Consider the following 16,332-nt stretch of genomic DNA (forward strand, 5'->3'; position numbering starts at 1 on the left):
TTCACCAACCACTAGAAAAGATTTAATGACATGTGCAAAGACTTCTTGAAGAAATACATTAACTTCCATGGATCTTTTGTCCATGACTGCTTAAAGTTGAAACATAGGTTCAGAACTTGTATTGAGGTTGGGTGAGACTAGAACTAGCTGTCCATAGGTTAAGGACGAACTGTGAAATATTTAAGGGGAACCTCAGGGGAACTTCTTCACCCTGTGGGTGTTAAGAGTGTGGAATGCTGCCAGCGGGAGTGGTTTCTACTGCCTGCCTAGTAGTTTCTTTCCCTGTCAGAGCTTGAAAGAGAGTGTCTATTTCAGAAGTCTGGTGAGATGTAACTTGCCTGCTCTAGTTGTGGATGTCAGAATGGGAAATATATTTTGCTTATCCTTCCAGTGAATTTAAAGAGTTTTGCAGAGGTAGTCTCTTTGTGGTGCCTTGAGGTGCCTGCCATGGATAGTTATGGTCTCAGTCGCATACAGAAGTGCTTGTCATACCCATTCTGGGACAACTCACTCACTTTTGGACCCCACCAGACACTCAACTCTCACCTGTCACTCCAAGTAGCTGTTTGCATATGGCTACACCTTGGTACACTGCTTGACAGGCAGGCTAAACCAGGTGAAAGTAGCTGCTGGGTCTCATACCGTGGTGAGAAAGGCTCATGCTTGCCCTGACATGTGAAGTCAGAACCAGTGGAGTGGACGGATGGGTTCAACAGTGATATTTAACGGCCAGGAAGGTGATTCTGCAACACTTTGTGAAGAGCAAAGGTCATGACAAGGCATAGAATAAGTCATGGTCATCTACTGCAACCAAGGAAGACCCCAGTTTGTGATGACTGCTCGTACCACTGGACCTAGACTTCCGAGCTTGAGAGAGTGGAACTGCCCCACTGCAGTGGCTTTTCCACTTTAAAACTCTCCCGCAACGTATCCTGTTATTGTTGGATACGACAACCAACATAGAGTACACATTGATGAAGGACCCCTCCAGAATAGTTCAGGCAGCAGAACCATTATTTTACAGTTATATATGGTAACATCATAAATTCCAATGTTTAATGCTTGCTCATGCATGTTACTTGTGCAATGGAATTAGATGCCACATTGACAATTGGTGATAAAATATAAATATAAAATACTCAAGAACTTTATGACCCTTCCATTAAATTTGAAAAAACTTGAAGGCCATTCATTCAGCATTTTCATTTGATGTAATTTGACCATTTCCAAACTTATTTTATTTCTCTGTACTGCTGGTTGAGAGGAATGGAGTCGTCGACACTAAGGTTTTCTTCTTTCCCATTTTTAAGTTGTTAGAATTGCCCAAGTCTTTTAGTTTAGTTGACTAATTCTGTTTAGTTTTTTTTGGGATGGGGTTTTTTTTTCTATTTTTTTTTCTTTTTCATGATTTTTCTCAGTTTTTTTTTGCCCTGTATTATTCATTGTTATTCTACACCATTGGGAGCTTTGTCAATTTATACTATTTGGTCTTACAATTACTCATTTTAAGTGCAACAATGTATCTCCTACTATTTGTATTATTGCTATGTTATGTTTTCATTCTATGAAATTAATAAAAAGATTGAAAAAGAAAGAACTCAGGCAGCATCTGTGGCGAGAGCAACATAGCTAAAGTTTCAGGTTCTTGTACCTCAGTATACAAAATATTAGCTGTTTCGCTCTACAAAGATGCTGGCTGACATGTTGAATATTTCTAGCATTTTCATTTGAGATTGACAGCATCTGTGTTTTTTTGCTTGTAACTGGGTAATCTTCATTGCTCAGATGCGACTTTTTATTTTATTGTGGTGGATGAATTACAGATGGCACAGTAGTTTACGGAGAGCTCAAATTCCTGTTTTTCTTTGAGATTATGACTCTTTAACAATCACAGGAAATGCTGAAAAATACTCAGGCTGCATCTGTGGGAAATGAAACAGTTAACATTTCAAGGCAAAGACCCTTCATTTGGACTGCAGGGTAGAACTTCTTCAGGTTACACGTTCCTGGAACAGAAAGTGGTACTGAATTTAACACAAGTGAAAATCAAAAAGTGCACACGCTGGAAATCTAAAGTAAAAACAGAAAATGTTGGAAATACTCCACAAGTCAGGTAGCAGTCTTTGACTGGAAATTGTTATTTTGTTGTTTTTCCCCAAGACACGAATGATTTTCCTGTGGTGCATGGGACTGATTGTCACACTGCAGCAGCGATATAAATCAGGTGAGGAATCTAGTGCCAGTCCTCAAGCAGCAAACATATAGACTGGAAACTTATATTCACAATCACATCCTTCTGTCAAAGCAACAAATAAAACGAATTTGTAGAAACTTAATTCAAAACAGTGGTAACTCTTACGTTAAAGCAACACACACAAAATGCTGGTGGAACGCAGCAGGCCAGGCAGCATCTATAGGAAGAAGTACAGTCGACGTTTTGGGCCGAGACTAGCCCTGACGAAGTGTCTTGGCCCGAAACGTCGACTGTACCTCTTCCTATAGATGCTGCCTGGCCTGCTGCATTCCACCAGCATTTTGTGTGTGTTGCTTTAATTTCCAGCATCTGCAGATTTTCTCATGTTTGCATTTTTAACTCTTACATTATGTCATTCTAAGAGAGATTCAAATCACCTTACACCTGCTCCTATTTCCTTATGTTCCTTCTGAATATGAGTTCATTTGTTTCAGGTTAAGAGAGTTGAACTTAAAAATAACCTTGCACCAAATCACCAATACGATGATATTCACCATAAATTTCTGATCACCCAACAGAACTAGTTCAACAGTAACAGTGTTTAAAAAATGTACTATGATTTAAAAATTTGTAGTGATAAAATTCTGAAATTAAAGCTCACATATTTTGACATCATTGACACATGGATATAAGCAGATATATGATGTAATTTTTCCTACAGATGGAACTGTGAAGACATGAGATGAATGGAATGAGGAGACCAGAACTACTGCTCTGAGGGTAGATTTAACTGAAGAGAGGACAATGCAAAAACAGAATAGTACTTGGTAATTATAAGACTCCCAAAGCACTGATCCTATTTCCATATTGTAGCAATAATACTCACACGTAATATCTGAATGAGTTTCATAATCACTAATTTACGTCATGGTTTCCCCAAAATGTTATCAGGCAGTTGCTTCTAGTTTTGTTGCCGATGAGTTGGCTTGTGCCTTCAATGGTAACAGGGTGCCCTCGATTCAGTTGAAGCTCAAAATATCACGTCATGCTTAATTTCCCTTTTGTTCTTTTCCCTCCTGCTACTGCTGCCCCATGGTTTTTAATGTTTCCCAAAGGTTTTCATGTAACAAATGACAACTCATGCATTTAGACCACACATTCTGTTTCCCTTATCAATTTCCCATCGCATTTTCTAATTGAACATACCCAGATTCTGCCACATACTGAAGAGTTCATAGGCCATCATCACTCTCATATCACCGTATCTATCAAGGAGAGTACGTGGAAAAATGCATTAGGCCAAAGCTGACAACACAACATAAACAGATATACTAAAATTTGGCCAATTCAATCACTCATTAATTAGACTCATCATTGGATACAAAGGAAAGTTGGTAATTTGCTTGTTCAAGTTAAAGTTCAAGTTTGTTGTCATTCAACCATACATGTATACTTCTAAACGAAACATTATTCTTCTTGGCCAAGGTGCAAAATACAGCACACACATAGCACATATAGCTACAATGCAGCACATACAATACAGTCACAAAATAATATTAGCAGAGTCCCTGAGTGGCATGGGATCACCACCATAAGACCACAAGATAGAGGAGCAGAATTAGGCTTTTGGCCCATTGAGTCTCCTCTGTTACTGTAACTGTTTACTCTGTTACTGTTGATGTAAAGTGCGAGGTGCAGTTTATGTAAGACAGTAAATATTACTGGCACTATTATAATAAAAAAGTAGAAGTATAAATATGTGAAACAACAGTAATAAAAGATGAGAAGTGATCTGTGCAGGATGGAAGTGTGTCTGTGAGTTAGGGAATAGTGGGGGGGGTGTGGGGTGGGAGTGGCAGTGTATTCAGACAGAGTGTTAGCCGTGTGCTGTGTGCAGCAGGGTGCTTAGAGGTCCAGCAGCCTGGGGAAAGAAGCTGTTACCCAGCCTGACAGTTTTGGTTTTGTGCTACCTTCTGCCTAATGGCAGGAGGTCAAAGGGACTGAGGGAAGGATGGGAGGGTTCTTTAACAATGCTGGAGGTACTGTATACATGCAGCACTTCTGATATATGTTCTGAATGGGGTGTGAGAGAGTGTATTTAGTACTGTACATCTAATGCTCATTTTATGATGCATATTCCTTCCAGATGAACTAGGAACTCTCAACACAGTAGGTGAAATTCACACAATTCTTCTTACAGAATGGAAGCCTACACATTTCACACCACTCACCTATCCAAAATCTTCTTCCTTTTGGCGGGAGTGGCATTCTCCAGTTGAAGGCTTGGCTGATTTATAAATAAAACAGCCAAGCTGAAGTATGAGTTCCATACCTGCAGAAACAAGTAATAATGAAAAATTTCCAATTTCAAAATGCACTTCAAAATGCATTCAGATCAGAGCTCGCTACTACAGCAGACAGAGATACCACTTGAAAACAGGCTTTTCAAGTTATATCTATAAATTTGCTGATGAGATGTAAGGAGTGAGATAGTCAGTAGGTTGAATCGTGTTGCAACCTATTATGGAGACTCTAATGCACAGCAATGAAAAAAGCTGCAGGTGATTGTAGATTCAGTCAACTGCATCATGGGCTCGAGCATTCCCATCATCAAGGACGTTTTCAAAAAGCAGTAGCTCAAGAAGGTATCTTTCTACCCTCACCATCCTGGACAAGCTTGAGATACCCACTCAACATTTTAGGAACAGCTTCTTCCTTTCCGCCACCAGATTTCTGAATGGTCCATGAACCATGAACACTTCTTCACCATTTTGCTCTATTTATTTATTTTAAATATATTTCCTTTGGTAACATAGAGTAATTTTTATGTATTGCACTGTATTGCTGCCATAAAGCAACAAATTTTACTAATGATATTAATGATAATAAACAAGATTTTAATTCTGATATCAAAGGTACTTAAGTTAGCTGGACGAAGGGTAACTTAAGAGAAGAACTGGGAAGAACTTTAGACATTAATTTAGTTGATAGAAATGAATATGAGCATTTTAGCAACACACATCAAAGTTGCTGGTGAACGCAGCAGGCCAGGCAGCATCTCTAGGAAGAGGTACAGTTGACGTTTCAGGCCGAGACCCTTCGTCAGGACTAACTGAAGGGTCTTGGCCTGAAATGTCGACTGCACCTCTTCCTAGAGATGCTGCCTGGCCTGCTGCGTTCACCAGCAACTTTGATGTGTGTTGCTTGAATTTCCAGCATCTGCAGAATTCCTGCTGTATGAGCATTTTAGACTAACTCTGTAGAGAAATAGACAAACAATTCACATTCCTCATCTGTACTTTGATCTTTAGGCACGTGCGAATTTCTGCCTCAAGGGCTTTCCGATCTCTCCCCTATTTTGCAGCTAATGAGGAAACCTGCGCAGGAGAAAGGACAAATTGTCCTCATCAACAATTCTTATCTTTTGTTTTAAATAGACAAAACACTCACCTTGAAATCAAAATCTGTTTCTGTGAAGTTCTTGTGTAATGCTGGGGACAGGTATTGGACAGTGGTAACAATGATGCTGTAAAATCAATAACCACATGTAAATCCACAGCCATTCAGAATTAAATTAACCCGACCACTATAAAATAACCATTGGCTTGTTTCATCTGTGTTGATGCTAGCTGATCACCTGTAACCATGATTTCAAATTATCCCTCAGTTTCTCTGTATGTTCATATTTATTTTCAAATATAATGATGCTATTTCTGCCTTAAATCATTTTATAGTACAATAGTCCCATGTAAAAGAAAGATGCTTTTAATTACTCTCCTCCTTGTTAATAATTATATCATTACAGAACAATGCTGTTGAAAAATCGGGATTCAGAAAGTGGCACTAGGGGATTAATAATGGAGGACAATAATACTGTCTTATGAGGAAAGACTGGGCACACCATTCCTCAAAACTGCATGGGTGCGCAGCTACACAGTAGCTGAAATGCTCCTGTGCACATAGCCTTTGTTGTGGTACAGGCTAAATGGGACTAGGGGTCTGTTTCTGTGCTATGGTGCTCTATGATTCTATATAAAGAGGTTACAAAGGACACTTTAATTAGATTAGGTGGGTTGGGAACCAGCTGGCAAATGAAGTATAACAAGGGAAAACGGGAATTTTTACATTTTGGCAGCAAGAGATCAACTTATATGGTGGAAGATTGCAGAGCTCTGTGAGGCAGAGGAACTAATGTGCTGGGTATTATATGCAAAGGGCCTCTGTGAAGACACTGCAAATAATTAATAAAAACAGCTAACAGAATTTCATTGTTCATTGTGATAGGAGTTGAATCTACAAGTTACGTTGGGCATTTGTAAGGCCAAATCTGAAGCTCAGTACTGTGTAAGCCACATTTAATTATCTTAATAAAATAGAAACAATTCAGAGAAGGATTATTAGATTAATACTTGGAATTGGTAGATTGCTTAATATACTGGGCTTGTATCCGCCGGAATTTACAAGAGTGAAGGGGAGGGGGACTGAATGAAACGTAAGATTCTTAGGGAGCTTGATTGGGAGAGGATATTTCCTCATGAGAGAATCTAGAAATAGGAGTCCCTGTTTAATGTTAAGGCATGACTATTTAGGGTAGATATGAGGCAATTTTTTTCCTCATAGAGAATTATGAGTTATTGGTACGCTCATCCTCAAAGACTGGTGGAGTGGAGCATTAAAGGTGAACTATGTGGCATGGATAATCCAATGATTTTCTGCCATATGAAGCAAGTTCAATTTCTATTGCAGTAGTGGTCCTGAAACCATAAGACCATAAGATACGGGAGCAGAAGTAGGCCATTCACCCACTGAGTATGCTCTGCTTTTCAATCATGGGCTGATCCAATTCTTCCAGACATCCCCACTCCCCATACCCTTTGATGGCCTGGCTAATCAAGAACCTATCTATCTCTGCCTTAAATGCACCCAATGACTTGGCCACCACAGCCACTCATGGCAACAAATTGCACAGATTTACCACACTAAAGAAACAAGTGTTCTTTGAAAATATGAGAAGATAAGGAACAAGATAAAAAATAAAGTGGAAGATCATTACGAGGTAGGCTCGAAGGCAATTCTTGGCAATAATCATCAGCTGTAAAAAATTAGTCCCAGAAGTAGCACTTTTAAAATTAACAGATTCTTCTTTAAACATAAATACACTTTAATTTGCTGAAGAGCCATTTTGTATATAGGAAGAGTTTTAACAGAAGCACAGCCAAGATCAAGGGACAATAGGGAAGTTATCAATGTGCTAACAGTTATTTTCAATAAGTAGATATATGATGGCTCGCATCACCCATTTATTGAAAAGATGCGTCCTAGGTGGCCGACAGGGAAGAAGTCATCTCTCTGACATAGTGGTGTCAAGAAAACGACCTCTCCCTCAATGTTGCAAAAACAAAGGAGCTGGTTGTGGATTGCAGGAGGAATGGAGACGGGCTAACCCCTATTAACATCAATGGATCTGGGGTTGAGAGGGTTAACAGTTTTAAGTTCCTTGGCATCCACATCACCGAGGACCTCATGTGGTCTGTACACATCAGCTGTCTGGTGAAAAAGGCACAACAGCGCCTCTTTCACCTCAGACAGTTGAGGAAGTTTGGTATGGGCCCCCAAATCCTAAGAACTTTCTACAGGGGCATAATTGAGAGCATCCTGACTGGTTGCATCACTGCCTGGTATGCAGAAATCCCAGCACATCTGTAGTTGTGAACTTCCCATGATTCAGAACATTTACGAAGACAGGTGTGAGAAAGGAGATGGCTCGAAGGATCATTGGGGACCCAAGTCACCCCAAATACAATCTATTCCAGCTGCTACCATCCGGGAAACAGTATCGCAGCATAAAAGCCAGGACCAACAGGCTCTGGGACAGCTTCTTCCACCAGGCCATCAGACTGATTAACTCACGCTGATTTGAGTGTATTTCTATGTTACATTGCCTGTTCTATTTATTATAAATTACTATGATTGCACATTGCACATTTAGACAGAGACATAGCGTAAATATTTTTACTCCTTGTGTATGTGAAGGATGTAAGAAATAAAGTCAACTCAATTCAATTTAATTGATAAAACAGCAATTCCTTAGAAATGAACTGCTACATTAGCCTAGATTGGGTGCTTAGCATCAGATATCATCCATCAAGAGAGATGGGGGAGATCTTAAATGGATTTTTTTGCATCTGTATTTACTTGGGAGATGGACATAGAGGCTAGAGAAGTGAGGTAAAACAGCAGTGAAGCCATGTACTGTATACAGATTACAGAGGAGAAGGGTGTTTGCTGTTTTGAGGCAAATTAGGGTGGGTAGATCCCCAGGCCTGATATTTAGAGATACAGAGCAGAATAGGCCCTTCTGGCCCTGGAGCCACACTACCCAGCAACCCCCGTCAACTCTGATTAAACCCTAACCTAACCATAGGCCAATTTACAATGACCAATTAACCTACCTAGTAGGTCTTTGGACTGTGGGAGGAAACCAGAGTACCTGGAGAAAATCCACTCATTCCATAGCTTGTGGGAGGCTAGTACAGAAATTGCAGGGGCCCTAGCAGAGGTATTTAAAACATCCTCAGTAATGAGCGAGGTGCCAGACGATTTGAGGATAGCTAATGTTGTTCTGTTGTTTAAGAAAGGCTCTAAAAATAGGCTGGGAAATGGTAGTCCAGTGAGCTAGACACCAGGAGAGGGTTTGTTATGGGAACATATTCTAAGGGATTGGATATACAGTGTCTATAAGAAGTATTCACCCCCCCTTGGAAGTTTTCATGTTTTACAAAATTGAATCACAGTGGATTTAATTAGGCTTTTTTTGATACTGATCAACAGAAAAAGACCCGTGACAAAATGAAAACAGATCTCTACAAAGTGATCTAAATTAATTACAAATATAAAACACAAAATAGTTGATTGTATAATTATTCACCCCTTTTAGTATGACACATCAAATCACCACTGGTGCATTCAACTGTTTTTAGAAGTCACATAATTAGGTAAATGGAGATCACCTGTGTGCAGTCAAGTTGTTTCAATGATTATAGTAAAAATACACCTGTATCTGGAGGCTCCAGCTGCTGGTGAGTCAGTATCCTGGCAAAAACAACACCATGAAGACAAAAGAACACTCCAAGCAGCTCTGCAAAAATGTTATTGAAAAGAACAAGAAAGGAGATGGATACAAGAAAATTTCCAGGTCGCTGAATATCCCTTGGAGTACAGTTTGTCTTGAAATGACTGAAAGTCTTCAATGACTACAGACATCTCACCTCTCCCGGAAGTTCCGAGAGTCTCCTGCATATAGATAGCGGCTCCCTGATGCCTCCAAATTATATACAATATCCCGGAAATCAATGTATTTGAGAGATAGAGAGAGAGAGAGTCAGAGCGCACGCGCCATGGCAGAGTGTTCCAAAAAAAGAAAATATAAAACGTACTTCACCCCAGACTACACTAAAGTGTACCCCTGCCTAATAGGGGTCAAAAGTAACGAGTGTTGTTCGCTCCACTGTTTGTAACAGTGACTTTTCTATTGCCCATGGTGGGTTAAGACTGTAAAAGACATGTTGAGGTGAGTTTAACAGAAACGTTATTTAAACTAGCTGGCTAGCTGCTAAGGAGTTACTCTATTGCAGACATTCCACTTCTCCCTGAAGTTCCAGGAGTCTCCTGCAAATTGATGGTGCTACCTCCCTGAGATGAGTTTTTGCAGGGTGGGATGTCTGTGACTATCGTCCAGTGACCCAGACCTCACACATCATGAAGACCTTAAAGAGGCTGGTCCTGGCTCACCTCTGACCCCTGGTTCAATCATCCCTTGATCCCCTGCACTTTGCCTACCAGGAGCACACTGGAGTCGGCAATGCTGACACTTACCTGCTGGACAGAGCCTACTCCCACTTGGACAAGTAGGACAGCACTGTAAGGATCATGTTTTTTGATTTCTCAAGTACCTTCAATACCATACAGCTCTCATTGCTGAAGAAAAGCTCTGTTCAACATAGCTTAGCACTTCCATTGTATCCTGGGTAATGTATTACCTGACTGGCAGACCACAGTATGTGCAGCTTCAGAGCTGTGTGTCAGACGTGAGTATAAGCAGCACTGGGGCCCCAGAGGGGACTGTATTGGCTCTCTTCTTGTTTACCCTGTATATCTCTGACTTTAGATACAACACTGAGTCATGTCATCTGCAGAAATTCTCTGACTCAGCAAGAGTTGAATATATAAAGGGAGGGTGGGAGGATGAATGCAGGGCCCTTGTGGAGGACTTTGTCAAATGGTGTAAGATGAATCATCTGCAGCTCAACATTAGTAAGGCAAAGGAGATGGTAATGGACTTTAGGAAGACTAAGCCTGCATTGCTCCCTGTCACTATTGATGGTGAGGACCTACCAGTACCTGGGGCTGCACCTGGATGACAGACTTGAGTGGAGCACCAACACAGAGGCAGTATACAAGAAGGGCCAAAGTCACCTCTACTTCCCGAGGATACTGAGGTCCTTTGGAGTATAGAGGCCTCTCCTTCATGTGTCCTACCAGTCAGTTGTCGCCAGTAAATCTTCTACGCGGTGGTATGCCGGGGCAATGGCATCAACACGCGTGATGGTAATAGGCTCAATAAATTGATTCAAAAGGCTGGCTCTGTTATAGGAGTCAAACTGGACACTGGGGGCTGCAGTAGAACAAGGGACCTTATGGAAAATCCTGATAATTCAGGACAATGTTTCTCTCCCTCTTCGTGCCACCTTGGCTGAACAGAAGAGTACTTTTAGTAACAGACTAAAGGCTGATTTATACTTCTGCGTCAACCGGATGCTGTAACCTACGCAAGTGACCTACACGCGTTGTGAGCATTTATACTTGTGTGTTGGTGTGTCTGCGTCACTCTGCAATTCGCGCACGTCATGCATGTGCACACACCTGCCTGTGCAAGGCTTCATGGTCATGGTAGTCTTTCTCGGGGTAAACAAGAAGCAAGCGTCTTTTTTCGTAAAAGCGAAATGTGTCCTCCATAATTTCGGAGGTCTGTTAAGCTTTATGAAAAGCATTGCAGCCAGAGTTCCTTCCCTGCCCTTCAGTCGCCCAATGGGAAGCTATTGCGGTGTAGGAGGAAAAGCGATGCTACCAAGCGGACCAATCACAGCTGTTGCGGTCTGCGCTGCAGCAACGCATAGTTGCATTTTGGGAGAGGTGCGCGTCAGGCTACGGCGTAAGGATCCGCGTAGGCACTGCGTAGGATTCGCGGCTACGCTGTACCTATGGCGTTGAGTTGACGCAGAAGTATAAATGAGCCTTAAGGCAACTACACTGCTCCAAAGAGTGTTACATGAGGTCAGTTTTACCCTCTACCATTATGCTTATAATGAGTCAAACTATAGCCGGGGAAATGATGACCTCGTCCTGTTAGACTGTTTGTGGTACTTATCTTTTATTCTTTCTACCTCTCTTCTAATATTTATATCTGTGCACTTGTAATATTACTGTGGCACTGTAATTTCCTTTAGGATCAATAACGTATCTATCTACCTATCTCAAGTCAATCATCAAGAAATGGGAAGAATATGGCACAGCTGAAAATCTACCTAGAGCAGGCCACCCTCAAAAACTGAGTGCAAGAAGGGGTCTAGTGAGAGAGGCCACCAAGAGTCCTTTGACAACTCTGAAGGAATTACAAGCTTCAGTGGCTCAGATGGGAGAAACTGTGCATACAACAGCTGTTGCCTGGGTCCTTCATCAGTCGCAGCTTTATGGAACAGCGGTAAAGACCTCATATGAAATCTTGGCTAGAGTTTGCCGGAAGGCACAAGGGGAACTTTTAAGTCAGCTGTAAGAAGGTTATATGGTCTGATAAAACCAAAATTGAGCTTTTTGGCCATCAGACTCAACACTATGTTTGGCGTAAGCCAAACACGGCACATCATCAAAAACACACCAGCCCGACTGTGAAGCTTGGTGGTGGCTGCATCATGTTGTGGGGATGCTTCACTGCAGCAGGCCCTGTAAGGCTTGTGAAGGCAGAGGGCAGAATGAATGCAGCAAAATATAGGGAAATCCTGGAGAGAAGCCTGATGCAGTCCGTAAGAGATCTGTCACTTGGGAGAAGATCTGTTTTCCAGCAAGACAATGCCCCCAAGCACAAAGCCAAAGCTATACAGGATTGGCTTAAAAACAACAAAGTTGAAGTCTTGGGGTGGCCAAGTCGGAATCTAGACCTCAATCCAATTGAGAATTTGTGGCTGGACTTGAAAATAGCTTTACAGATTCTCATGCAATCTGAGAAAGCTTGAGCAGTTTTGTAAAGAATAACTGAGGAAAAAATTGCAGTATCCAAATATGCAATTCCTATGGAGACCTATCCACATAGACTCTAGGCTGAAATTGGTGCCAAAGGTGCATCTACAATCAGACAATAATTTTGTGTTTAATAATTGTAATAAGTTTAGACTAATTTGTGGACATCTGTTTTTACTTTGACATGAAAGAGTCTTTTCTGTTGATCAGTGTCAAAAAAGCCAAATTAAATCCACTGTGATTCAATGTTATAAAATATAAAAACTTCTGGGGGGGGGTGGTGAATACTTTCTATAGGCTCTATGTAAGAATTTGGATAGACAGGGATTGATTAGGGATAGGCGGCATGGCTTTGTGCATGGGTAGGTCATGTCCAACCAATCTTGTAGAGTTTTTTTTTCCAAAGTTACCAGGGGAAGGTGATGAAGGAAAGGTAGTGGATGTTGTCTACATGAACTTTAGCAAGGCCTTTGACAAGGTCCTGCATGGGAGACTGTTCAAGAAGATTTAATCGCTTGGCATTCAGGGTGAGGTAGTAAATTAGATTAGACATTGGCTTTGAGAAAAAGCTAGAGAATAGTAGTAGATGATTGCCTCTCTGACTGGAGGCCTGTGACCAGTGGTGTACTGCAAGGATCAGTGCTCTGTCAGTTGTTGTTTGCCATCTATAACGACAATCTGGATGATAATACAGTAAACAGGATCAGTAAATTTACAGATGATTGGGGGCATCGTGGACAGTGAAGAGGGCTATTTAACCTTGTAGTAGGATCTGGACCAGCTGGAAAAATGGGCTGAAAAATGGCATTTGGAATTTAATGCAGGCAAGTGTAAGGTGTTGCACTTTGGGAGGAAAAACCAGGAGGGGATTTTCACATTGAGTGATAAGGTGCTGAGGAGTGCAGTAGAACAGAGGGATCTGGGAATACAGAGCCATAATTCCTTGAAAGTAGTGTTACAGGTAAATAGGGTCATAAAGACAGCATTTGGCACATCGGCCCTTATAAACAAAGTATTGAGTGCAGGAGTTGGGATATTATGTTGAAGTTGTATAAGACATTGATTAAGCCTAATTTGGAGTATTTTGTGCAGTTCTGGCTATCTACCTATAGGAAAGATATCAATAAGATTGAAAGAGTACAGAGAAGATTAACAAGGATGTTGGCAGGACTTGAGGACCTGAGATAGAGGGAAAGCCTGAACAGGTTAGGACTTTATTCCCTGGAGCGTAGGAGAATGAGGGGAGATTTGATAGAGGTATATAAAATTATGAAGGGTAACCATGTTTTTTTCCACTGAGGTTGGGTGAGACTATAAGTATAAGTCATAGGTTAAGGATAAAATATGAAATGTTTAAGGAGAATATGAGGAGGAACTTCTTCTCTCAGAGTATAGTGTGAGTGTGGAATGAGCTGCCAGTGGAAGTGGTGGATATGGGTTTGATTTCAACACTTAAGAGAAATTTGGATAGGTACATGGATGAGAGGAGTATGGAGGGCTACGGTCTGGGTGCAGATGGATGGGTCTAAGCAGGTTAGTAGTTTGGCATGGACTAGATGAGCGAAAATGACTATTTCTGTGCGGTAATGTTCTATGACTCTCTAACCTGCATTGGGGTAAGTGTGACTGCCTTGACAGCTCTCTTTTATCAATGCCGACAGCAGTATGAAGTGGTCACAATTTCTGACTAGGTCTGCATCCGGTTATTAGTTGGGTAGGGTGGCAAGTCACTAACACCTGTTGCACTATGTCATCATCCAACCAAGTATGTCCACATCATTGGTATAAAGGATTCTGGGAGTAATTACTGTCTGCTGTGTTACCTCCACTGGCATGACCCCAAAACAGTGCCTGCCACAGAAAATTTACTGAAAGCAATCAATTAGACAGTGCCTCACTGACAACCTGACAACAATTAAATCACAGGAGCTCCATGGTGTTCTTGGTGTGCTGGATCCACCCTGTAGTCCACCTTAATTGGCGTCTATGAAGAAGCTCTTAAGCTTCTACACCAGAAAGCACCAGGGCTGGTTTAATGGGACTGATTTGTGTCATTACACTCAGTCAACGTTCATGGTTAGGCCATGAGTGACTTGAGTTGCCTTTAAGTATCACTGTCAGTTGGGTGTGCAGCAGCCTTAATACGATAAATACTATGAGAAGTTAAACAATGTGCTAGGCATTAGATTTCCAAAACACACATTCTCTCAACTCCACAACAGCAAGGAATGATCAGGTGGACAGAAGAAACATTTTAAGGGAGTTCTCTAAGTGTTCCCATTGAGCTGTGAAAATGTTTGCTGAACATGGTGGAGCATAGAGAATTTTGTCCTTCTGCCAAGCACACATAAAAGCTCAGTATACATGGCAGGAGGAATGCACACACCCAAACTACCCTCCTGCCACATCAAATACCTCCAGTCCCATCTGTGACAGACTAGGTCACAATTGGATTGGAAGGGAAAATTGATAGGTGGAAGAAGAAAAATATCATCCATTCATTATATTATCATTTGTAAGACAAAATGAGAAAATGATCTAGTGTAGATCATTCCAAACCAGAGTGCTTCTGAGATGGTATGGGCAACTTACTTGCTGGTTAGAAGTCTCATCACCATCCAATCACGTGGATATACGCTCAGCTTCATTAAATTACGGAACACGCAGAATATTTTTAAGAAGAAATCCTAGGAAATAAAGGAACACATGAGTGACTTGATGAGTTACCTTTAAGTATCACTGTCAGTTGGCTGTGCAGGAGCCTTAATATCATAAATACTATGAGAAGTCAAACATTTAGAATTTCAGATAACAACAAACCAAATAGCTATTTCAGAGATGCTGAATGAAGGCCATTGAATTATTAAGGTGAGCGTGGGGAGGGGACAGGTGACAGAAACAGAAGTAGAAAGGGAGGGGCAGTTTACAGATGGGGTGAAGTCACGTGTGCAAGAGCATCTGTGAAACTAATGATGCTCTATTAGTACCATCAGTCTTTGCAGAAGACCGGGCATTTCAGCTGAAAATAATCAATTTTATTAATTAATAAAATAATTAACCTTTTCCTAAACTCAGAATGTTCTTGTAGTAAATTATATGGTGTAAATACCATATCCAGGTACATTAATAACCACTTTAGGATGTTTCCTACTGAATGCTTCTTTCAGTCCTGTGTCAAAGACATTTAGATAAGTCATTATCTCAAGCAGCCGAGAATATATACTGAGACATGATTGTGGTGTGCAGATGCATAAGAAGAGGGTGAGAATAACTGGCATCTTTCATTGAATTTTTCACTCTTCTGGCATGGTGATAATGTCGGGGGTTCATTGCTTCCATTATCATCAAATGTAATCCTCATGCAACAATACAAGTGTATTTTCTCATAAATAGTGATGACAGCTAGTGTGCTCTATTAAATTGAGGTATGTTAGCTTTGTGTAACTGCCAGCAATGAGCTTGTAGAGCCCATTACCACTGGAAATAAGAATGTTGTAAAGTTATATACTTTTGAATTTATTGTACACAAATCAGCTATCCCAGAATAATGGCCTGCTCCTTGGAGAACAACTGGGTTCTGCTGTTGACAGGCCATTAATAACAGAAATGGGCCTTCAACACCTGAAAATGTTGAACATTTACTGGTATACCTCTTTGGAAGCCCATGAAACTAAATCATCTGTGGCTGCCCCACAGGGGTAAACATTCAAATAAAAATGTTGGCAAGGAAGACCAATATTTAACTTCATATTAGTACCAAGACTGAAATGTTATTCAGCCATATAGCCATTGAGGTTAAATGTTCATCAATTTAAGGGATCACTATTTTCCCATTACCTCGTGAG

The 16,332-nt window shown here is 41.0% G+C and overlaps 1 protein-coding gene across 1 annotated transcript in view; it reads right to left on the reverse strand.

Moving 5' to 3' along the window:
* The window catches only part of dock3 (dedicator of cytokinesis 3), a 946,041-nt gene that overhangs the window by 157,608 nt on the left and 772,101 nt on the right, over positions 1 to 16,332 (reverse strand). Inside the window, exons 28-31 of the mRNA XM_072280136.1 lie at positions 15,080 to 15,174; positions 5,645 to 5,720; positions 4,426 to 4,526; positions 3,401 to 3,459 (exon numbers count right to left, since the gene is read on the reverse strand). Coding sequence (XP_072136237.1) covers positions 3,401 to 3,459; positions 4,426 to 4,526; positions 5,645 to 5,720; positions 15,080 to 15,174 — 331 coding nt within the window. The remainder of the gene's footprint in view (positions 1 to 3,400; positions 3,460 to 4,425; positions 4,527 to 5,644; positions 5,721 to 15,079; positions 15,175 to 16,332) is intronic.

This window comes from Mobula birostris, chromosome 16 (genome assembly GCF_030028105.1).
Source record: "Mobula birostris isolate sMobBir1 chromosome 16, sMobBir1.hap1, whole genome shotgun sequence".
Lineage (NCBI taxonomy): Eukaryota > Metazoa > Chordata > Chondrichthyes > Myliobatiformes > Myliobatidae > Mobula > Mobula birostris.